We start from the raw sequence: 23,966 nt of genomic DNA on the forward strand, positions 1-23,966 counted from the left end.
CATTTGGTTGGTTTTGGTTTCAAGGTTTGAGCTCGACAGATTTTCTGCTAGCGGCGTAGATGAAGCGTCGCTTCTAAACGATATCTAGCAAACATTTGCGGTGTGAAGGAATGCTTCCCATGAATTGGACAAGGCATAATATTTTACATGTGATCTTTTCGTGTACAGTACTTCAAACCTATTAACACTAGGCGGGTCGCTAAGCTAAACAGTACTCTCAGGATTAGAGTACAATATGGCTGCAACAAGACCGCCTGAGACAGATCCGAGTCGCTCTGTTGCAAGCGGACGTAACGTGACCCCTGTTAGAGGTGCACACACAGAAATCCGCTTAAACACACGTTATGTGGGAGTGTTTGAACACGGCAGTCTGGAGCACAGGTCCCGTGTGGCCCTCCGGTGTGACCCGCTGGTTACTACCGTATGACCCGCCGTACTGCAGCCAGGAGGGCCGAGGTACCGTCAAACAAAGGTTTGCACCGGAGTGATGGAGCGCGTGGGGGAGCCCGGCTGTTCAGACGACGACGAGGCCGAGCGATTGGTCACCTCTCGCTGCAGCTCGTCCACTCTCTTCTGCAGTTCTGCACGCTTAGCCAGCAGCTCCTTGTAGCGCTGATGAACCGGCTCCTAAACAAGGTGGGGGGGAAAAAAAAGGATTCGTGTGAAGCTCAAGTTTTAAGACCGAACAGACAAACAAGAGAAAGCCCCTTGAGCACCTGAGGTCTCATGCGCGGGTTCCAGCGGATGTAGTAGCTGACCCAAAGCTCCAGGTGACGCAAGCTGACCACAGGGAACAACACGTGGTTGGAATAGTTCACGTACAGCGGATTGGTGAACTCCTCCAGCTGGCTGTTGACGTAAGACCACAACGACAACGTCCTCTTGGGAATCGCCTGCGAAAGGAGATGCGTGGTTGCCGTGACGCTGAAGGCGCAGGTTTCCCAGCAGTAACTTTTACTCATCACTTACTTCCTTCAACCGTTGCTGTTCGCTGTTGCACAGGAAAGTTCCAAACAGGCAGCTGTACAGGTGATCCAGGATGGTGACCAGGAAGTATTCGTTAAACTCAAACGCTGCAGGGAACTAAGAACAGAAACGGCTTCGTGAGTGACCCTCGAAAGACGGCGTTACCCTGAAGAAATCCCCGGGTCTTGTTCACCTGCCGCGTCAGCTGCCAGACGCAGTCAATGAACTGAACGAAAACGGGCGAGCGGTCGGCGTCCGTGTGGTTTTTGTCGCCGTGACCAATTCGCTTGAAGAAAAGATAAAGAGGCGGGGCCAGTCAGTGACGCGTCTCGCTGGGCCGCTGTAACCGTAACGTGCGTGTGTGAGAGAACGTTGACTTACCAGCTGGAAGCGGTGGCCAAAGCTCAGCCACTCCTTCTCAAGCAGCACCTCAAAGCCACGGACGGTGCGGTAGAAACCGTCCAGCATGAGCATGGACAAGGAGGTGAGCTGGCCGGTGCGATCCCAACCGTCGCTGCAGTGCACCACCACCGACGTTTTCCCAGACTCCACCTTGTCTGCGATCCGCAATGCTCCCGCTAGTATCAGCTGCAAAAAACACACGGACAAATACGCAGTTTATTGACACCTCATTTATGTCTGCACTTTGCAATTACTTTATAGAATTAGTAATGGGGTTTCAGGAAGTTACATTTGAGCCTTTTTAAAAAAAGTTTTTACTTTAAACTGATCCATGATCCAGGATCTCTTCTGGATCATCACCAAAATTTAATCGCCTGTTTCTGGTAACATTCCCAACATTTCCTGACACTTTCACTCAAGATCCGTCCAGAACCTTTTAAGTTATCTTGCTAACAGACGGACAAAGAAACGCCGGCGATCATATAACCTCCTTCTCGGCAGAGGTAAAAAAAAAATAGGGCTCCTGTTTCTGTGGGCTGTGTTACGGTCACCTTTATGTGCTCAAGCCAGTGAGTGGACTCCAGATTGGAGAGCCAATGAGAGTCCTCGATGTTGGGGTAGACCACATCCTTCAGCTTGCGAAGCGACTCCCTCATCACATGGATGTTGTGAATATCTAAGAATACCAGTTCAGCATTTTGATAGGCATCCTCACTCTCGTAGCCTCCCCCCTTCATCTGAAGCAGAAACCAGTGGCGGAGACAAAGCGGTTAAGAAGACGACTCACCCACCGAGGACGCTGCGCTACAGCTAACTTTGACAAAACGAGATTATTTCCTTAAGTATTCAGTCAGGATACATTTTTCTTGTACAATATACTGCTTCAAAGGATTAAAACCTTGTTGGCAGCGGCGTTGACGCTGGGCCTGGCATCAAAAATGAAGAGTTTGTGGGACTGGGCATTCGCATCCATGACGGCCTGAAGGTACTTCTCATCCTCTTTGCTGCGCTTCCCGTTCACCCCAACCATAGGCTGACTGCAGCGCGTCACAGTTGCCTGGCTCTCTGGATGGATCCACGACAACACCTGCACGCGGAATGTCACGGCAAACAGTCCAACAAAACATCTGCACAGGAGATGTGTGACGGGATTCGTGCTCGACTCACTGGTATCCTCCCTTTAGCCCGGAAGCCTGCCACTCTCTTCAGCTCCTCGTCCGGTATGTTGACCGGCACCGCCAGGGTCGATGGGTATGTGTCACAAACCTCGTAGTGATCATTCACTTTTGTAACCCTCCAGCTTTCATTGGGGATACCCTTTAAAAAGACAGAAGTAAAAAAAAAAAAAAACCTCACAAGCTTTCTTCAGTGTTGAACAAAGCAGTTGCGCCGTGTCGTTTTCAAATACCTGTCTTTTGTATTCGGAGACGGCGTCGTAGACTTTCCATCCATTTTCGGGAAAGACTTGTCCGTATTCGAAGGCAAAGATTTGCTTCGGAGATTGGAACAGACACTTATCATTTCGCTTGATGGCGCTGAGGGACGCCGTTTGAGTCTGCGCGGTTGAGAATCACTCACCAGCCCGTTGGAAACAGGAAACGCAAACTTTATCAGCGCCTCGAAAATGGACTTCCTGAGCGTGTCCTCTATTTGCTTGTGTGCAAATCGCAGACTGCGCATATCCTGCGTGGAAGCAAAGCAGAAAGTCACGCTCAAACCTCTCAACAGTTGCATGCAAATAAAACAATGTAAGGGTAACGGTACGCTATTGTATAAAAACATGATCTGCTGTAAAAACAATACGACTCACTTTGCAGACCAGCCCATATGACACGTCACCGCGGCTTGATGCACCGCCTATCTTTTCCACACGACTCACCACCCCAAGGGGCAGGTCCAGGACAAACGCCGGCTCCTAGAAACCACAAGACAAATTTATCAGCCTAACATTAACAACCATCAGTTCCACAGACATCTTCAACCTGGCAGCACAAACAAACAAACAATCAGTTCATAATAATAATTATGAATCATTTGAGACAATTTTGACTTTTGGTGTATAAAATAGCATCTTTTCCATCCTTTGTTCCAGTCAGGCATTTCATTTTTTGGGAAATTATTTCAAAACTGGCTTTAAAGTCTTTAAAGTTTGTTTCTAAAAAAATTGTTCTGTGATTCAAGAGAGGCTAAATATATTCCGTTCATGCACGAGCCCAAGCGGACTTTCGTGTCATATAAAATTAAATTCCCTCCAAGCATTCTTGAGATATCACATCACAAGAATGTGACCGATGGACAGACAAGAAATGCCCATCTGATTCTGGACACAGCTATCAAACCTCTTTTAGCTTACCCTGTCCATGCATTTGAAGAAAAGCCTGTAGTTGGTAACCATCACTGTTCCTCTCAGGGGTCCAATAAACGGACAGAAGTAGGTGATGTCTTGGGCTGTGGGTTAAAACATTTTGACAAATGTCACTGAATTAATATGAAAAAAAAAAACAAGCTGGTCTGCTTTATCCTAATTCAAGATATATTGATTAGCGTCCGCGACTGCAAGAACGGAGAACCTACCGATGTCTTGCACCTCTTCGTTGGGAAGTAACTGCGGCTCCTCTTTGTCTACATCTCTCAGCACCTTCTGGAAATATCACAAATTGGAATAAGATATCTCTTAACCTAAAATCTATAAAAGCCTGCTCAAGTCAACGAAGGATTCAAGGACACACAACGTGTAATACGTTCTTCATGCGGAAGCATACCTTGGCAGGAGTTGCGGGCTTAACCTGAAGGGTGTAGAAAAAAAGAAAAGAAGAGTGGTGTTTTTTGTTGTTGTCATTTCTATTATTATAAGTAACAGGATGTCAGTGAACTCCGTGCACATTTCACTAACCCTGAGCTCCGGGGAGAGTTCTGTGGATGTGGCCACGGAGTCAGAGGACATGGCTGAGGCCGGCTTGGCTTGTGCAGACCGGTCAGAGCGTGACGTGGAAGCGCTGCTGGAAGATAACAGGACGCCGTTATAGAAACATGGGACACAATGAGGAGCGAACAAAGAACCGACTGTTAACACTCAGCATCGCGCTTGATAAGTGAAGCTTCTCCTGGTTTTAGCTGATCGGCAGGCAGAACGAGCATGCAAAAACATTACTACGGGCTTCCGTAGCTTCTCGTGTGCACTGCTCCAATGACAGCAAGGCATCAAATCTAATCGATCTCTAATTAACCCAACGTTACTTCCGTTCACCAGATTATTTGTGGTTTAACAGTCGCAACAAAATGGATACAAAACTGTAATGAAACAGAAAGACTTAGCTTCGTGTTAGCCTGGAAACATTTTCGCTAGCTATGAATGTTGTGCTAGTTTTAGCTACCTGGACAATGAATCGACGCTCGGCTGTCGGGAAGAGGAGCGCTTCGACCCCAAACTGTCGGTGCTCCCGCTCTTCTCCATGTTCTCCTGCTTCAGGGGAAAAGGTAACCTGGATAGAGGCGCGGTGTAACCACAGAATAATGTATGTAAACCCCCAGACTCAAAAGGAAGCTGCCATATTTTCCCAGCAGCCTCCCTTCCAAATCGTCGTTACAAACAAGGGAGCGATTGTTATTGGTGGCGCCCTCTGTCGGCCGCCTCGCATATCACATGCTGCTGTCACAGATGCGTTACCTCCGCCGAGGAGAGTCTATTATTTACACATTAAGAATTTCTCGGAAAATACAATTATCTCCAGCAGATTTTGCAAAGGTATTTGGAGTCAATCCCCTCTGGCGTGTGAAAGAACTTCTTTCTTTACCTAACTGTTAGCAACATAAAACAAAACAAAAAGGTACGGATGGATCCTGATGAAATGTTCAGAATATGTCGGGACTGTTACCAGGAACAGATTATTAAAATTTGGTGATGTTCCAGAAAAAATCCTGCATTCTGGATTACTTTGAAACTCTCGTTAGCATTGCAGTCGAAGGAGCTTCGAAATTTATACGAACCATCAGATCATTTACATAGACCTCTTTATTGTGCATTAAAACACAAGTAACGAAACATCAAGGTCAAGATATGCTCTCTCATTCATGTTGGGACAGAGACTTTTACTATACCATTTTATTATTATATTCTGGCAATTAAGTAAGATCAATGGCTATTTGACGACAGGATTATTTTAATGGGCGGACCAAGTTATAGTTCATTACATACACATAATTTTTCAAAGACCTGGGGTCCATATTTGCAATTTGAGTGAGAAGAAGTCACTATGCATGACATCTACTTTTTTTCTCATTTGAAATTCCTGCAAGTCATTTGTAACACAAGCCTTTGTTTATTGAAGGAAAAAAGAACAGCAGAAAGACTCAGCTGTAACACAACAATTGTTTTATGTACAACTACTAAGACATCTGAATACAGAATGAATTGGAATTCCATCAGACAAGAGAAGAAAACAAAATAAAAACATGGCAAGTCCTTTACTTTACATATTTCTCCATGAATTTCTTGTGGAACTCAGAACGCAGAGTGTCATTGATAAAGCGTTTCTCCTTCCGTGCTTCATCCACTCCTTTGGCACAATTCTTGAACACGACATCATCGTCCCACCTGGAATATATTAACCAACACAGTTTTAATAGTTTCTGGAAAGTGAAGAGAAACAATGTCTGTAAATGGTTCAACATGTGAGAATTTCTGAAATACCTTCTTTTGACCCTGAATGTATTCTGACTCTGGTTCATCTGTTGTTGTTGTTGTTGCTGCTGCTGCTGCTGTTGTTGTTGTCCTGCCAAATTAATCAATGGATTGCCACTCAAAATGTTCTCCATACGAATCCTCTCCTCTTCTGCCTTTTGCTCTCGCTCCTAAGATGGGAGAATAAACAAATTCAAGAGATAACATTTTGTCATTCGCAAATGTAGCCACACATCCATTTTGGTTATTTCCGGTTAGACAACACGTACAACCATGCTAGTTTGAAATGATTCTTTACTTTGCGTTCTTGCTCTTCAGCCCGCTCCTTCTTGATTTTCTCCAGTTCTGCCAGAAGTGCTTCAGTGTCATCATCATCGCTGTCCTCCCCCGACTCTTCATCCTCGTCATCCTATAAACAACCAAGCACCATTTGAGGGATGTGATGGACGCTAATCACCGCTAGGCGTTCACCACATCGTGCAGTACAAAGACTTACGTCAGTAAGAGGGTCATCGGCATCCAAGTTGGCCGCTGGGATTTGATCTAGCCTTGGCCTCTTTGAGGAAGAGGATGAAGATGACGATGTAGTATGCTCTGGAAAATTAGGGTCGGTTAAGTATTTTAAGCAACTCAGATTGAGGGCCACACTGTAATTACTTTTATTTCATCAATACGAAGTGTAACATTGACAGAAATACGAACCTCTTGGTCCTCTTTCTCTGGTCTTTTCACGTGCAACTACACGCTCGCGCTCCTCGAGCTCCCTGCGGAAGTCTCGTGCACGCACCTCCTCAGGGGCATCCTGGGTAGGTTGCCTGAGAATAAATATGTGTAAAAAATGTGCTTCCAGGATATGTCCTCTTTGCGAGTGACACATTACCTACAATTAAAAACTCCATTCCCTTTTGACCTACTGACCTGTACTTGATCTTTGTATGACCTGGAAGATCTCGACTGGAATACTGCTTGGACAGAGCACTCAAATCACCTTCTCCTTTGCCCCTCCCTCCTCTCGCTGGCTCAAATGTTGGTCTGGCAGCTGTTGTCATCTTTGATGGCTATACTGCGATTCAGTCAGAGGAGAAAACACAAGTTGAAAACCAACTAATGTTGAGAAGTACAAAATAAATCCATGGAAAACATCAAGTCAACCTATCAATAATAATGAATCGAAACATCCACTTCTTACTGCCCCGTGGTATTTGTTACTACTATTGTTTTAACGAAACAGCCTTTGTCTTCAGGAGATGCATACATTCCATTCAATAAGTTATGTAATAATGCAGCGTCCTCGACATTTATGTTGATTTACGATACTGGCAGCGCGAAATGACGGAACACTGAGCAACAAACGACATACAGCAAACAACAAGGGGACTCTTTTGCGGTTTCACTCATAAAAATAAAAAAATAAAGCAACCAGGTAAATTATATCATGTCCTCTTGATATTCACCCTACCTTAGAAGGAAAACAAGATAGCTTTGTGTTTGGAAAGTACGAACACAAACAGAGCTAGCAATAAATGTTACTGCTAACGAGCAGCTAGCGCGCTAACCTGGCTAGCAACGCTATTACGGAAGAAAAACAATATTATTTAGCTCCTAGAGCCGAATAAGTACAACCAAACACGCCGCTCAAATGAAATTAATAAAACTGTAAACCTTTCGCATTATAAATGGATTTTAGAGTAATGAGACTTACGATTGTGCCTCCACACGACAAAAAAAAAAGTAGCCCAGGCGCATGGAGTGACGTCACTTCCTGCTGATGGACCGCCGCTTTCGGAACCGGAAGCTGTCCAGTGACAGTAAATAGACTGCCTTCTTCAGAAACGCAGTTCTGTAGAGAGGAAGGTAGAGGACATTTAGTTTAAATGCCCCAGAACGTATTTAAACCAGGTCAGTAGAGAAGTCTGACGTCACTGGTAATAAAAAGAAAGCACATAAATCACGCAGGGTGCCGTATAAGAGTTTAGTTATTCATTTGAGTAAGTGTTGCATGTTAATACTGCACCACTGTATCGAAAAACAGAACTGTAATTTGTGTTTCTAATCAAGTTTGAAGAAGAAAATCACGGCCTTGCTCAGACTCATCACAAAACTGCAGGTCCAACACTGGCCATCAGGTGTCGCTCTTTTTAACATCAGGCGGTTTGAAACGGGAACATTTTCCTCATAGTAATGGGTGATGTAATAAACTGCAGTGACGTTATACTTGTCCATCTCGCTTATGTGAAAAGCAGCAGATACTTACTGAACTTGTTATATGCATTTCACTTACAATAAATACATTTGGGTATCGAAAACTTCATCAAAGAAAGAATCCTTCATTCATTCATTCACGAATATTAAAACCATGTGATATAAAATGACCAGACGCCGTTCTGCAACATTGCCAGTGTTATAGAAAATGTGTTTCTGTGTTACATCAAAGTCTGGCCCCTCTGACCTTGTCTCCAAAGCCTCTAACCTTCACTGACTCTCTTATTGCCTCATTTCTAATCCTGTCCAACCTGATCACTCCCAAGGAGAACCTCAGCATCTCCATCTTCACCACTTCTAGCTCCGCCTCCGGCCTTTTCCTCACAACCACCATCTCTAAGCCGTCCACCACTGTCTTGTAGACCTTTCCTTTCATCCTCGCTGACACTCTCCTATCACGTAACAATTCACATTCTCCATCACTCTGCACTGCTTCTCTTGACAGCACTAAAATATTCAGAACCTTTTGATGATGATCCAGATCAGCATTTGGATGGTAAAATTTCAATTATGAGGGGAATGAGCTGCTTGGCGGAGGTTGAGTGCTTTTCTAGTTACAAATGAGGACATCCTCAAAGGTAGTTTGTTTAAAAGGATGCAAACATTCACTATATATTTACAGTTATTTTGCTGGCAGCTGTACCGATCGCATCGACTTCGCATCACCTGATTTGAAAACACTCCTTCAGTAAATGATCAGTTGTACTGACACAGCTGTGTTGCCGTCTTCTACTCGTCATCTGCATGTTTCTGAATAGAGATCTCTGTTGAAACTTTAAAAAAAAAAAGGCTTAACTATCTGCCACTGCTTTGTATTTTAAATAATTTATTGTGTTGATGAATGAATGGGTCAAGTACCAGCAAAAGGATTGAGTCACAACTAAAGTTAGCATCCTCTCCTGCTATAAAAAAAAAAACATTTTGATTTCTCCTCCTTTCCCAGTGTTTCACAATTGAACAGAGATGACGCAGTAACAACATTCAAGAGTAGATCTACAGACCTCAGTATCTAACTGCATGTAGAAGTAATTACAGAAAATCCTGTCCTTGTAACCATGTTGACAAGACCAAGGTGCCTCATATTATAAAAGATATAAAAGCAATAAATAAATATATCTGAGAAAATATAGAAACAGAAACGTATACAGTATCTTTATTTCTTCAAAAGGCTCTTTTAGGTCCTCCAGGTTGGAGTCATTGCCCAGCATCCTTTCACCCAACAACTACACTCTAAAGTTGAAAAGTAATCAATGCTAACGCCTCAGCCTTCTTCTGGTAAACTGACAAAAACAACACCCTGCGGGAAGGTTGAGGGCGGTGGGACTTAATGTTCATCGTGTTTTTGACAAACAACCTTCACTGAAGTGATCGTACCGAGCTAGGAGGAGGGTCCAGCAGCTGTGGGCTCTCCTTCGCCGTCTACCCCCCGTGGCGATGTAGAAGATGGCCCGACTGCCGCGACTGAGACGTGCGACGCCATTAAAGGACATTCGTCGACGGAAAACTGATTCAGTGGGTACATGCCACATTTCTGAAAACCTTCCTTCACAGTCCGGACACCTTCTTCGTCCTTCACAACCCGATACGCCCCTGAAAAGCTACCTGAGAACTCCTTTTTGCTGATTGTAAAGTGAGTGTCTGTGGCGCAGCCGGTCCCTACGAGTGCTGCAAAACGCTGTTTCAGAAGGACAAAGAGCCCCGCCTCAAGTGGCTGCAAGATGTGAGCGCAATGAGGCGGAAGGCACAGCAGGATGACGTTCTCCTTACGGGCAGATTCCACCACCTCCAGATTCACCGGAGATTTGTGGCCATCAAAAACCAGCAGCAGCGGGCGCTCCTTTGGCGCGTGCAGGAGAAAATGTTTCAGGAACCATTTCTTGAAAAGATCCGAAGTGACGCACCCGGAGTCCGACCATGCGTAGAGGGCGTTCGGAGGCCCCTGTGTCTTATAACATACTCCTCCTGGGTAGGCCTTTGAGTAGATAATAAATGGGGGGATATCCTCTCCAGCTGCACTAAAGCAAGCCAGGACGGAGATGTGGTCCCTCAAGCCCGGCGCCGGCTTGGAGCCCAGGCCGGCAGATTTGGGGAGAATCGCCCTCTTCTTGCCCAACTGAAAGCCGGTCTCATTGCAGCTCAAAATCTGGCGAGGCTTGTCTCCGAGTCCATGCGCATCCAAGACAGTGCTCAGTAATTGAAAAAAGCGATCGACAGCTTCCTTCCTGGCGCACACCGCTCTCCCGCGGAACACGCCGTCGGCCGGCTGAATGGTGATGTTCTTTTCTTGTCTTTTCCTAAAATTTAGCCACCAGGTCTGACCCAGTTTAGAAAATGCCACCCGGCGATGCTGCCGCTTGTAGATGGAAGAGGCGAAAGAAACCAGCTGTTGCTTGGTCATGGGAAAGCCATGCTTGGTCATGTATAAGGAGAACTCGACCAATAGGTCTTCGTCGGCAGATGTTATCAGCTGAGCGGGCCCGCTGCGACTCCCCGGTGCCACCCGTCCACTGACTCTGTCCCCCAGGGAAGATTTAGGGACTCCGAACTCCTTGGCAGCCTGTCTCACCGTGCACCGTCCAGACTTCACTTCAATCAGCGCACGCTCCATGGCCTCCTCTGTCCATTTCTTTTTCTTCTTCCTCCCAATTTTGTCAAGATGATTTCTCGATGGCATTTTATCTAGAAAATCACAGGAATTCCTTAGACAAAACATGATACACGGAGGAAGACGAAGGATAAACAACAGTTTCATCCTCTTTTCTCCCTACTTTGACCTTCCATGGCTGTTCTTACTTACAAGTGTAATTCTGGGAAAACTAGAGCAACAGAATAAAAGCAACTCGACTTTATTGTTCCCTAAAAAAAACCTAATATTCCTCAAATGATTCACTCTCTACATTTCAAATCAAACATTAAGAATCCTGAAACTGCTGCAGGATAACCAGGATATAAAAATCAGCTCTGCATCAAAACACGTGCATAAAAGCATCAAACAGTCAATGGAATTGAAAAAAGGATTCTTGCTGCAATAAATGTAAAATACCTGCGTTTGTCATTCAAAACGCGGTTTGAATGAGCACGCTGGACGAGAAAGTAAAACAACAGCTTCGTACCTTGTAAAGTTTTATTTATTAAGTAGAAAAATGAGCTTTCACCGTGTTTCGCGTCCTCACAAGTTCCTTTTATCTACTACAGTTACGTGTTTTTCCTTCTTCTCTGAGTTGTAAGTGGCAGAAATCTTACCCTGATGATGATGATGATGATGCACCACGACGAACTTTCCCTTTCTACAAAACCGACTGACCGTCGGTCGCACCGTTTCTGAGACGGACGGGATACAACTGCGTCCAGTGTTTGTTTTCAACACGCCGCCGACGGCAACGTTAAATGCAGTTACTCTGCGTTGTACTTTTGTACAAATCTACGCGTAATACTTGAACAAAGTACCAATAATTATTCTCCAGTCACGGCCAGACGATTTATATTTTTCATTACGGAGATACATTCGTTAAAAACTGTACATTTACCTGGCTAGCAAGAGACTGCTATATCACAACACAAACCCGAAGACCCAAACCGGAAAACGGGTCAAAGCAATTTCAAAATAAAACGTTAAAGTTCCGTTTATCACAATAAAAGTCTATATCTTGCATCTCTTTACTCAATTACATGAACGTACAGCTGTAAGGACAGCCCCCGTTTTAAATTTGCGTTACTAAATGTTGCATAACATCATCTAAATTAATAATATTTATAATGTTTCATGCATAAGTATTATAAAATGTATTAATCACAATAATTTTGATTTTATTAGTTGTCTTTTTTTAACATGTAATTTGAGTACAGTATACATTACACATCTTCACTTGTATTGTTAGTTCCAGTCACTGAAAAGGTGCATCTGCTTTCAGTGTAAAGGTGAACCATGAGATTATAATCTATCAAGGCCTACTTAAATCTTTCAAGATATTTTACTATTACAGGCTGAATAACTCCAGTCCAACGTCCGAGGGCCTTTCATCTATTGTAACAGTGGAAATGGAAGGATCACATTTCTCGTTCAGGAAAACTGATCCATTCCCTCACATCATTGCAACGTTTGGTGATATTTACATAGTTAATAAGCAATGTGTTGACATTTAAAGCTCTGTTTGTCAGCGGTGCTTCATCAATCAGTCAGCTCATATACTACCATCCTAAACGTTCTCATCCTCCAATGCCCTTCAGAACATTTTTCTTGATGAACCTCTCACTCTCACACTATTTTATCATCGTTATGATGATCATTCATTGTTTTCATTTGATCTGTTATTCTATATTCTGTAAGAAAGAATGTGTGCGAATTACTTCTTAAAATATAACACTTACATGATCCCAAGCAAAAAAAAAAAAAGACTATTACAACATCTCAATGGGCATTTAGCATATAATTTTTTTTTAACCATCGTAGTTTAAAGCTTCTGAAATATTTCACTGGTTGAGAAATATTAATAAGGAATCATTTTCCACTGCTTTCTAGTCTTCGCTACGGCTGCAAATGTTTCTTATTTTCACCCTGTACATCATTACATTCTAAACTGAGCTATCCCCTCTAAAATATGCAGGCCATTCTATCTCTAAAGGGTATGTAAGGGATGAATTATTATATATATTTTTAAACTGGGCAAACTATGCTTAAATGTTTGCTGCTCTTTTCCTGTTCCTGCTCAGCTTGGAGGGTCAACCGTGGATCACATGACGATAAGAAGCTAGTACATTAAAACACCTCTCTGTTGCCTGAAAATGCTAATTAAATTGGATATTTAATTTGTAGCAGGACGAGAGGCTGCTCTGCAACATAGTGTGGAACCAGTGCTTGATTTGTCTGCAAAATCTTAATTTGAATAACTCAATCAACCACCTGCTGAAAGTGTGAACGATCCTATAGAACAAGCTGTGGGAACCGATGAAGCTGTGGTTAAGGTAAATGTGGAACCAACACCTGAGACCCCAGCTGTGTCTGATGCAGCTGCAAGAGAGGCTGTTCTCCAAGATAGTGTGAATCCAGTGCTTGATTTGTCTGCAAAATCTGCATCTGAATCACGCAATCAACCACCTGCTGAAAGTAGCACCGAGCAGAGTTATGAAGACGATCCTCTAGAACAGGCTGTGAGAACTGATGACGCTGTGGCTGGAGTCAATGTGGAACCACTGCCTGAGAACCCAGCTGTGTCTGATGCAGCTGGACAAGAGGCTGTTCTCCAGTGTAGTATGGAACCTGTGCTTGATTCATTTACAAAATCTGTGTGTGAATCACTCACTCAAACCACCTGCTGAATGTGCTACAGATGGGAGTTGTGACAATGATCCTCTAAAACAAATTTTATATTGTGTGTTATAAATAAAATCACAAACTGTTACCTGGGATGTCAGTGGTTTAATCTATCTTAATATCAAATACACATACACAACACAACTCAGTTCAGTAAGGGTAACACATCAAACTCTATTCATCTGAAAGCACATTATTGAAGTACTGCATCAACACCTCAGTAGCATGAAGCTGCCCGTTTTAAGGAAGACCTAAAGAAGCGAAAGGAAAATGAACACCAATTTCTTTCCTGCCTTCACGGTGGTATTTGACAAAGATGAGTCAATGAGTAAATGCAAAGTCCCTGCATTGTGACTGAATTGGAGCTAGGAGGGTACATCCATCCATTGCAGAGACCTCTGGTACATTCAGCTTCACAGGCTTTAGTTCTGATAATGTTGATTCTCAATGTGATGACAACGAAGCAGCAGCAAAGTCATTCAGAACCAATATATGGATCAGTAAACAATAAATGAAGGGCATGCAGCTATTATTTGCAAGGCAAGCTGTTGCTTAATTATTCATGAAATGTCACACATCACAACAGGATCAAAGCCAATGAAGCTTCAGAAAGGAAAAAAAAAAAGAGAGAGCCATGCAATTTGCAAGAAGAGGCGCATGAACAACAAAGCAAAGAGAGTCATTTGAGCAGAGGAGGAGACCAGAGATCACTGCTGGGTGTGAATTATCTTCATCTCTCTGTCAGTTGTTCATATAAAAAGGTGATGAGAAACATTTATTTATTATCAGTCACATAGCAGGTGATCGAAGGTTTGCTGTTTCCCGCAGGATGAGTGGAAATCTTGTGTTGCTCTTGTTGCGACTATCCATCTCAGCCAGAAGACGGGGATGACTGGGATGGATGTGTTGCACTTAGTGGATGCCTTTCCTGCCCAGAAACCGCAAGACTGCATAGTTGTAGGTGGAAGCCACCATGTACACAAACTGCAGAGGAAGGAGGAGATGGAGTTGGGAAGAAAATACAGGGAAAGAGATAAAAATATGGATATTTAAAAATCAGTATTGCATTTTCTTTCACATCCATTGTTCTGGGCAGGCATTATCTTGAAACCTGGCCTACTAGATGAAGCCTAAGCTACCTATAAGACTAAATGCCATACATCGGAATGGTTTTTGGTGTTTAGTGTTGACCCTTTACATGTGAGTCAACTGTTAACATTTAAAAGAAGATGCATGCAAAACTTTGCAAAGCAATTTCTCACCATAGCTAAGAGTGTAATTCCTGCACCAGCAAATGCCGCAATGTACAAGTCGTAGGTCATGTAGAACTGCAAGACAAATGGAGCACAGGCTGGTTAATCATGTATTAAGCCTCTCTCTTATGTGTCATTACACTGTGTAAAACCCGTCAGTTTCACACCCCTCTGTTAGCAATTGAAAATAATATATTGACCGTCTAAAGTGGAATGTTGGATTGGTCTACTCACTTCGCTGGTTTTACAAATGGACGCCAAGGTCATTCCACAAGCTTTGCCCGGCATTGCGTTCCAGGGAAGCAGACCTTAAAGGAGGAGATGACGTAAGTATCTAATATCTTTGCTGAATCATAATGACTTACGACGCACCTACGTTTCTGCTCGCATGCAGCTTATCAGGGAGAGAACTTTAAGTACGTTTACATAAAGGTGTACTTCTTTATTTCATTGTTATCGCAACAGCAAGGTTTGCATCCACTCCGGAATGATTAATTCATTGCACTCTCAGAAGCATTAATATTCTCATCAGGTGGACATGCGGTCAGTCATCACAAGAACAACGCACCGTACTGCCTGGCGTCCATGCAAATCCAGCTGTGCTGATTAATGCTGGGGGTTGTTTCCGCCAGTAGATTGATGGTGTGACAGGTCTGCTCCATGTTGAACAGGAAGTAGACGGGGATAGCACTGAAGGCAAACACTGCCAGCCAGATAAACGCCAAGATGTACGTTACTATGATAAACTGTTGAAACAGAGCGTGCGGTACGTTAGGGAACAGACAATGTGGCATCAGAGCTTAGTTTTCACTCAGATAAAGTTGGTGCCACTAAATCAGGTTTCAGCCACAATTCATGAATCTGTGGCAAAATCGCAAAGACAAAGAAGAAGTCATTGATGGCGATAGCGGAAACAAATCACTGTTCTGCATCTTATCTCTCTCTCTCTCTCTCACCGTGAGGCTGAGGCAGCGGCCACAATGGGTGCTCCTGAATTCGCCGAAGGTCTGCTTGACAGCACTTGTGGTGTAGAAACCCTCAGCCAGCAGCAGGATACCATAGAGGAAGAAAAACGATGCCAGGCCATAGATCACATACTGGAAGTATTTGACGCTGGAATAGCCACAGGGAGAAGTCAGGTCAAACAGGGAAACCAGTCAATTCAAATACATCGTAACTCAAATACTTTTTATGGAGCTCCACTCACAAGGAGGCCATGACCTCATAGTCCTGAATGTTGCGGGCGAAGTAAGTCTCGACCAGGACTTGGGTCTGGGTCAACGCTTCATGCCCGCAGCCACAAAATAATGCCATGCCAGCATAGCACAGCAAGGTGGCCACCAGCGATGGGTAGGGCACTGCCCCAATGCACCGGACACAGCAATCATAACAACCTGAGGGGGTATAATATATCAGCACACAGGCGGCGCAAACCGCACATATAACCACACAACACATTTGCGTAACGGTGTGGAAGTCTTTTACCCTGTCAGGGAGCTATGAAAAATAAAAAAAAAGGATTTTCTCTACCTGCAAAAGCATGACCACACACCAAAGCAAACAGAGGAAAACTGACAGCAACAACAAACAAGAGTTCGAGCAGCAATTCCCAATGAAGCGTCTACACGAAAGCAGTCACCGCTGACTTCCAGACCATCTCAGGCACCTCTTCCAGTGTAAGCTGTGCTGTTGAAGCAGATAGCAAATATCCACTGTGTTAATAAATGCATTGGCAGAAATGGGATAGAGGAAAGCACCTAAGGCTTTGCAAAGCCAAGGCTGCCTGACTGGAAACATTTGCTGCTTCTGATTCCGTACTCCAACACCAAAGATCCCAAATGCCCACCAGAGGTGAACAGTGTTGCTCTCAGGGCAGAGGTATCGCTACAGTAAAAAAAAAAAAAAGCCTGGCTGTCCTGATTTCATTCACACGTGAAAATCCTTCTACTTCTACCGACACTGCTCAAGTCAGCCTGTACTAACTCCAGTCCTTCCTTTTTTTTGTGTCCAGCAGTTACAAGCGCCACCAGGCGAATGGTGAGACACTGGGTTCAGGAGACTGGAGAAAGAGCTTCCCTTTGTGGCTGCACATAAAATATCTATTGTCTTTGTCATGCCCAGGGAGGAACAAAGGGCAGCGATGTCAAACTAACAAAGGCTATAGTGCCTCAGTGCACATACACATACACACAAACACATACACAAAAACACACACACACACACAGCAGTATGTGGCAGCCAAGGATTCACCAGGACAGTTTCAACACCACTGGCAATGTCATTTCTCAGGCCATCATCCACAGCTGGCTGAGTCTGGTACCATGGCACTGAGTGTCAATGCCTTCAAGTGTTCAAAGAGCATATTGAGAGACTTGGGCAGCAGCAACAACAACAACAACAACAAACGGATTTGTTTTTACAGCACTTTGTGAAATCTTTAGGTGACCAAATTGCAACAGCCCAAGGAAGTTTTGTAATCATTTCACAGGTTACAAGATTGCGGCTGGGAGGAAGAGAAGCAGCAAGTTCAGCAGAAACTGCTGCTGAAGTATAAATAGTAAAATCAGGAAGACAGCAAGAGTCCCATTAATGATGGTGCCTCCAGACACCCACGCCTCAGCTGTGCTCTGCTGCAACTGTGCTTACAGTGATGGAGTGATACAGGCTATCATAGCCCTTATCTGAATACGGTGCAGAAGGCATGAGCGTTCTTACAGTTGACAGCAGACAGTCGATCAAATCCCCACATCTGTTAAGTAATGTGTGAAAGTTAGCATGCGTGAGTGATGTCTACGGTTCTCATGTAAAACTGCAGATTCATGCCTGCAACACATGCAGGAGTAGAATCGCTCAAGCCGCTTCATTAGTGACCTGGCATCGAGAGCCACAACTCATCCCTGCTGCCCTGATTCCAGTCTGGTCTGTGGTTACACAGGGTAATGAGGGGTAATTTACTTATTGGAAAATTGGTGATCTTAAGTTTTCTCTTCAGTCTTCTAAAATCATCACTGTATGAACAAAGGGCAAAAGGTCAGTAAATGATAAATCAGGGATTTAGTAATTAGGATATCATAATGATGATGATAAATACATAAAGCAGCAAATGTTGCTCACAGGGTGCAAGGGCAATAGGGTGTTTGAGGACAGAAAGGATATATTAAAGCCAACATTTAGTAAGTTATTGAAATCCACATTTTCAAATCACATTAATAATAGATGACAAGAGCTATTAAAGATTCTGTGCACTCACCCATGTCCAGAAAGAAGTGTGGGGGTTATTGAAGTTTTGCTGGGTGGCTTTGTGACTCTGATATGAGGATATGAGAAGTTAATCCCCACCACTCCTATATGAATCTGACTTGAGTGTTTGTCTCATCAACAATAGATAGACCACATCTCCCCAAGTCACATCTTAAAGTCACAAAGCCCCATTTCAGCTGCCAGTCATTATTTATGGAGCCATGGGTGCAGGATTTGGGGACAGAGGGCAGCTCACACATTCTAATATAAAGTTATTGTTTTTTTTGGCAAGCATCTGACTATATATATATATATATATATATATATATACATATATATACTGTGATTTATTTATTTTGACCAGTGCTTGTTATATTTCTTGACTGCTAAATATGTGGATAATAATGTTTTTACACTTGATCAAGCATATCAGCTACAAAGATAAACAATAAGGGCAAATGTGAATAAGTTATTATGCACAAATGTAATTAAATAGTACAATTAAATTATTAATGATTTAAAACATATTCATCTATGTTTTGTTAAACAATTTTTCCTCTTAATTTGGAGGGTGCTTTAGTGCATTTCCTAGATATCCACACTGAGTCCAAAATAAACATGCATGTGCCATCTGTCTGCACACACATATGCTAGATGTCAGTGAGCAGCACGAAGTGCCCTCAGAGCAGCATCTTCACGCACACACACACACACACGCACGCACATGCTCGCACACACATACACACAGATAAGAGGTGTGCTTTGACAAAAGAGTGAAATACATCGAAACGCCGGTGACTGACAGAGATGAAGTTGACCAACAAGGGTGACATTGACGGTGGGGTCCAGCTGCTGCCCTTCTTCCCTCCCTCCCTCATGTTTGACCCAGTTGATGTCAAAGCTGGGCTCTGTACAAAGGAGCCAGTGTGAAGGAGGAGAAAACGCCATGCAATCTCTCATCCTATTTTTGATTTCCACTTTATTCTCATGACAAACGGGACAAAAAATAATATAAATGATCACTTTGATTGATCTTATTTTGTTGCTTTAGATGCAATTAAAATATTTGTGACATCACTTGCTAAATGGATCGTTTATTTCCATTTTAGAGGCTGACCTCTTGTTGAACATAATTTCACTCGTGTTGCTTTGGCCCTTTAAAACCCCAAAGCAATATCTGATAGAGTTAATACTCTGTAGAAAGGTTTAATGGCATCAACCTTGTTGAACTGAAATTGAAGAGAAGAAAACCATACATGAAACAGAGGCAGAAAGCGCGAGTGAAGCATTGATTAACCGCTGTGTAGAATGATTGTCAGCTTTACTTGGGTTATGTGAATGGATGGCATTGGGTAGGAAGACAGGCTTAAGAGGCTTACAAGTATGAGTGACATGAAGAGACCAACTCCATTAATTTATGAATGCACCATATTCCATAAATTAAGTTTAAGATCATATTTTGTATTCATTGTAATGTTACACACTTTTTACACTGCAAACACACAACGAAATTCCGGTTACACCCAAGTGCAAGGGCACCTTGAAAGACAACCACACACATGCACATATGCATAGGGGCTCAGAGCATGTGGAGAGGGCATTGAGCGGTGCCTTGCCCAAGGGCACCTGAACTGGTGGACTTCTCCGCTTCGCAGTCCAAAGCCCAACCAACTGAGCCCCTGCCACCCCTAAATAAATAAATAAATGCCGTTGCAGATGGGATCATGGCTGTAGCGTAAGGGCTGCGATTGCATATATCAATATGTAGTTTGCATAATCAGGTAGAGAATGGAACCTGTGTTTTGGTCATGGATGGCAGTTACAACGAGTGTACTGTACTAAATATCTGTGAATCGTATGCGACTGTGCATGCAGTATGTGTTATATGTGACAGCGCTTTACCGTTGAGTCATTCTTTGTAATTGTTTGCCTTGCTACTGACACACTCACCAGCATTTCAACAGTGAAAGTGCTAATGTGCATGTGTTTGTGCAGGAGAGGAGGGGGCTCTGTTACAATATTTGCACCACCTCCCCATCCCCGATATGGTAATGTGACTTTTGTTATCTTGCGACAAATGAACAAAAAGGCAAACAAGCACTCGGAGGGCAAAATCATGTCAGGCTATCTCTGATAAGAACTGAATAGCATTGACCTCCTGGTGAGTGCCTGGACGGTTTGTTTTACGGCATGGGGAGGTAAAGGGAGGACGGGGACCTTCTCAACACGGTTTGCATGTTTGATTAAGATTTATTGCAAAAATAATTTATCAATGCGATAAATTAATAAAATATCTTTACAGATACAGAACATTATATATATAAATAAAGAAATTTTATTTATATATATATTTATTTATTTTTTACATTATCTTGCATTAACACTGGCCTAACTAAACCTGATTCAATTTGATCAATTATATTGCCATGACCACATTCAACCTGATTCTATATCTAAATCATAGAATTAAAAGAGCGGCGGACTCCGCTGATTTAGTGTTACAAATATATCCAGCACAATGAGACATGCAACCCACCATGCCCTCCAAAGATTCAGTCAGAAGTCAGAAGAGCAATTCTGATTTTATTATGAATAACGGAAGGACACTATGACACCACCAGGAATCAGAAATTATATGGGGAAAACAATAAAATATAGGGAGGGAATGTGGAAGGTTTTGTGCTTTGCTATATTACATGAATGAACATTTATAATGAACATTACTTTACTGAGACAGACAAAGAAGGACATTCATTTCTAAGCCTTCGACGAGCACAGCCAGAATAACCTCAAAGCAGCAACACGTTTATAGATTGGTGCCAAACTCCTGTCCTCTGCAGACTGGGAAACTAAAATGGATGAATTTATTTTCAAATGTCCTTGGACAGAAGAGCAGCTGGACGTGTGGGATGACAATTTTTCACCAACAACTGCTAACAACTAACACTAAACTTGAATTTCAATATAATTTTAATGATAGGGTCAATGTGGAAACTACCCTCACTTGCTTTGTGTGGCCTTAGCTGTCTCTTAGTGGCCATGTAATCGCAAATTTAACCTGCTGCTAGTGCATCCTGACTTTTATTTTTGTGGTCTGGGTGTATTAATATGCAGTTTTATGACAAATGTGGAATATGTGTAATGGTTTATGGCACATTTGTGTGAAGCGCTGTGCTGCACTGACTGTATCTTCATGGCTTTGGGATTAGTCCTTTTTTTTTGTGCCTGTAATTTGAACATTAATGTCCCCATGTTGCACCTTTCTCTTTCCGTGTGTGTGCTACACTCTCCCTCTTCATCTCTCTGTTTTTCACCCTCCACCTCTAAATTCAACATCCGAGATTAAATTACTGAACTGCACCTTTTCTACCTCACATGCTTGCAATGTTTTCTGAACTGCTCAAAACAGTATCTGCTGCAGTTTCACTCGAATGCATGGTTGTGAAATTGTAAGTGGCTGTCTCTCTGTCTCCTGCTCATTGATCTGTGTGCATGTGTGTGTGTGTGTGTGTGTGTGTGTGTTTGTGTGAGGATTGTATTTGAGGCTTTAATGTATTAAATAAGACGTGTTTTATATTAGCATGAATTATTCTTTCTAAACTCAATAGTGACGAACTAAAAAAAAGTGTCTATGCAGTCACCTCGTAGAAGATAAATGTATGGTATTTTGTAGCTTCACACACACACACACACATGGCAATTTTTTCCTGTCAAAAGCTCTTCTGGCCTCCAGTGATATTGCTGTCGCTAGGCGCTTGAATGAGCTAGAATTTTTAATTATCTGAAACTACTTCCTCATGGTTGCCTGACCAGCTACCAAATCCCACCTTGTGGGAGATGGAACGTCTTTCCCCAGACTGAGAGGCAGGACTGATAGTCTTCATTTGGGAACTTTAAAGGTCGCAATTGCTAATTAATTGGTCCTCTTTCCCAGGTTTTGAAAACTGTTTCGTGCAGCACAAAATGGGTGAATGATTGCGATTGATTTTCTGTTTAGCTCATCTAATTGGAGGAGGAGGAGGAGGAGAGGTTTATTAGCCTACATCACATGTATTAGCTAGCACACACAAGAGGTGCACTGGGAAAAAGGCAACCCATGAGTCAAGGTTAACTCTGACTCACTGTATTGTTATGAACATTTTACATTGTCATGGTTACTCAGTGGAACTCTGTAGACTTTGCAGGACATTGTACAGGAGAAGTATTGTCACTAACCACCACCGAGTAGGTATTGGTTACACCAATGCCCATTGGTTGGATTATAAACTCTAGAAAAGTTATCGAAGTAAAGGGCATAGGCCAGGAAAGAAGCATAACATTTATCGCTGGAACAAACAAAGTCATGCATTTTAATCTCCACCAGGGAGTTACGTTTTCACCTTTATCTGTTTGTTTGTTTGTTTGTTTGTTTTGTTTGTATGCTAGTGAGGTTATGCAAAAGATATATATTTTTTTCAAGTTCCTTAACTTCTGAGGGAATAATTCATGGATCTGGTTTAAAAAAAAAATCTGACAGTTTAAAAGTCAGTTTTTCTTGATTGTGTGCAATGCTTTGTGGTTTGTGTGATAACCAAGTCCTTTGTATTTTCTGTATTTTCACAATATGGAGAAATCAAACACCAACTTTTGACAAGATTTTGTTCCAAAAATCTTTTAATAGTTGTCTCATTTAGATTAAACAACATTATGATAAATTAAAAGAAATGCAATCCTAAAGCTTGATGCCCATCATGTCCAATCGGAGTGACCCCTATATATATTTTACGCATAGGGTCCAAACGACGTGGAGAAGGAGCAGTGATTTCTACGTTTCATGTAACGAATTTTAAATGCGAATAATTGAATTGCTATACATACAATTACTATGTAATTACAGTTGTCTTTCTGACGACCTTACAGATTTCATAAACAAAAAAAACAAATATAATGTAGCTCTAAGTTTATTTTGTACAAAGAAGCCAAGCCCAATGGTTTTATGGATTGGCTTGATAGGAAAAGACATTTTAAGCAATTCTATTCTTATAGTAAAGCAGAAGTTATATTGCTATGATGTATTAAGCAAAATTGTGGACACATGAAAAATAAATAGCAAACATTTTCAAAAACACTACAATAGATTACTTAACACTGCATATGCAAAAGTGATTGGTTAATTTTAAACAATGGCTAATTTACATTTTTATAGACTCACATCCAGTAACTCTCTCTCTCTCACACACACACACACGTGAAGTTGCTATATCTTGCACTACCGGATAGAAGTATTGTGAATACATTTTATCTAATTTTTCAATTAATCAATGTCATGATTCCACATTAATTCCTTATGTGAGTGAGTTACAAGGCATTTAAAGTAATTATGGTAGAAATATATTTTCATAATAAGCGATGTACCATGAGAAATATGTATAAAATCGCTTGATAATAGTAATACTGCTTTTTAGCTTTTTCCAGATCTCACCTCCATCCGCCACGAGTTGAATGTCAATTTGTTCCACGAGATCAAAATACATATCACAGAGTAAGAAAAAGCTTCCGTTACAAATCCAGCTGTATAAACATTATACTAAGTTCTTGCTAGGTAAAGTTCCAAAAAAGCCAAAGTGGAAAATGAAATGCTATTTTTTTTTTTGACTTTGAAAATGGTTATTATAAAATGACAGAGCAGTTAGACTTCCTTAGCTATATGATAGAGAGCAAAGGCAGGATGTTGGTGGTTGTACGGCTTTGGAAAAGACAGAATGAACATATTCAATCCTATTTTATCTATACATTCTTAATACATTTTTTTAATTTCCATGTTTTACTAATTTCATATTTCCCCTCCGCATCTCCTTTGCCTCCTTCCAGT

The 23,966-nt window shown here is 42.3% G+C and overlaps 3 protein-coding genes across 7 annotated transcripts; all 3 read right to left on the reverse strand.

Moving 5' to 3' along the window:
• Positions 1 to 462: 462 nt before the first annotated feature.
• On the reverse strand, positions 463 to 4,822 carry mtmr2 (myotubularin related protein 2). Of its 5 annotated transcripts, none has more exons than XM_068744412.1 (16): positions 4,743 to 4,822; positions 4,262 to 4,364; positions 4,131 to 4,154; positions 3,943 to 4,006; positions 3,722 to 3,816; positions 3,179 to 3,283; positions 2,947 to 3,051; positions 2,777 to 2,860; positions 2,536 to 2,685; positions 2,267 to 2,455; positions 1,920 to 2,105; positions 1,348 to 1,554; positions 1,160 to 1,252; positions 970 to 1,083; positions 717 to 893; positions 463 to 627 (listed from the first exon to the last, which is right to left on the reverse strand). In XM_068744412.1, exons 1-16 carry the CDS (start codon positions 4,820 to 4,822, stop codon positions 463 to 465), a joined length of 1,941 nt encoding a protein of 646 aa, XP_068600513.1. The 5 variants fall into 5 exon arrangements, with proteins under 5 accessions (XP_068600513.1, XP_068600512.1, XP_068600511.1 ...); XM_068744411.1 differs by having other exon boundaries at positions 3,943 to 4,009; XM_068744410.1 differs by having other exon boundaries at positions 3,943 to 4,009; positions 4,262 to 4,367.
• Positions 4,823 to 5,379: 557 nt separating this feature from the next.
• On the reverse strand, positions 5,380 to 7,791 carry cwc15 (CWC15 spliceosome associated protein homolog). The gene is made up of 7 exons (XM_068744673.1): positions 7,752 to 7,791; positions 6,968 to 7,112; positions 6,752 to 6,864; positions 6,546 to 6,643; positions 6,348 to 6,458; positions 6,059 to 6,219; positions 5,380 to 5,962 (listed from the first exon to the last, which is right to left on the reverse strand). Exons 2-7 carry the CDS (start codon positions 7,096 to 7,098, stop codon positions 5,833 to 5,835), a joined length of 744 nt encoding a protein of 247 aa, XP_068600774.1. The 5' UTR covers positions 7,099 to 7,112; positions 7,752 to 7,791; the 3' UTR covers positions 5,380 to 5,832.
• Positions 7,792 to 14,534: 6,743 nt separating this feature from the next.
• On the reverse strand, positions 14,535 to 16,333 carry plp1b (proteolipid protein 1b). Its single transcript, XM_068744172.1, has 6 exons — positions 16,083 to 16,333; positions 15,832 to 15,988; positions 15,444 to 15,621; positions 15,110 to 15,183; positions 14,885 to 14,950; positions 14,535 to 14,606 (listed from the first exon to the last, which is right to left on the reverse strand). Exons 1-6 carry the CDS (start codon positions 16,331 to 16,333, stop codon positions 14,535 to 14,537), a joined length of 798 nt encoding a protein of 265 aa, XP_068600273.1.
• Positions 16,334 to 23,966: the final 7,633 nt, after the last annotated feature.

Source organism: Brachionichthys hirsutus, chromosome 10, assembly GCF_040956055.1.
Source record: "Brachionichthys hirsutus isolate HB-005 chromosome 10, CSIRO-AGI_Bhir_v1, whole genome shotgun sequence".
Lineage (NCBI taxonomy): Eukaryota > Metazoa > Chordata > Actinopteri > Lophiiformes > Brachionichthyidae > Brachionichthys > Brachionichthys hirsutus.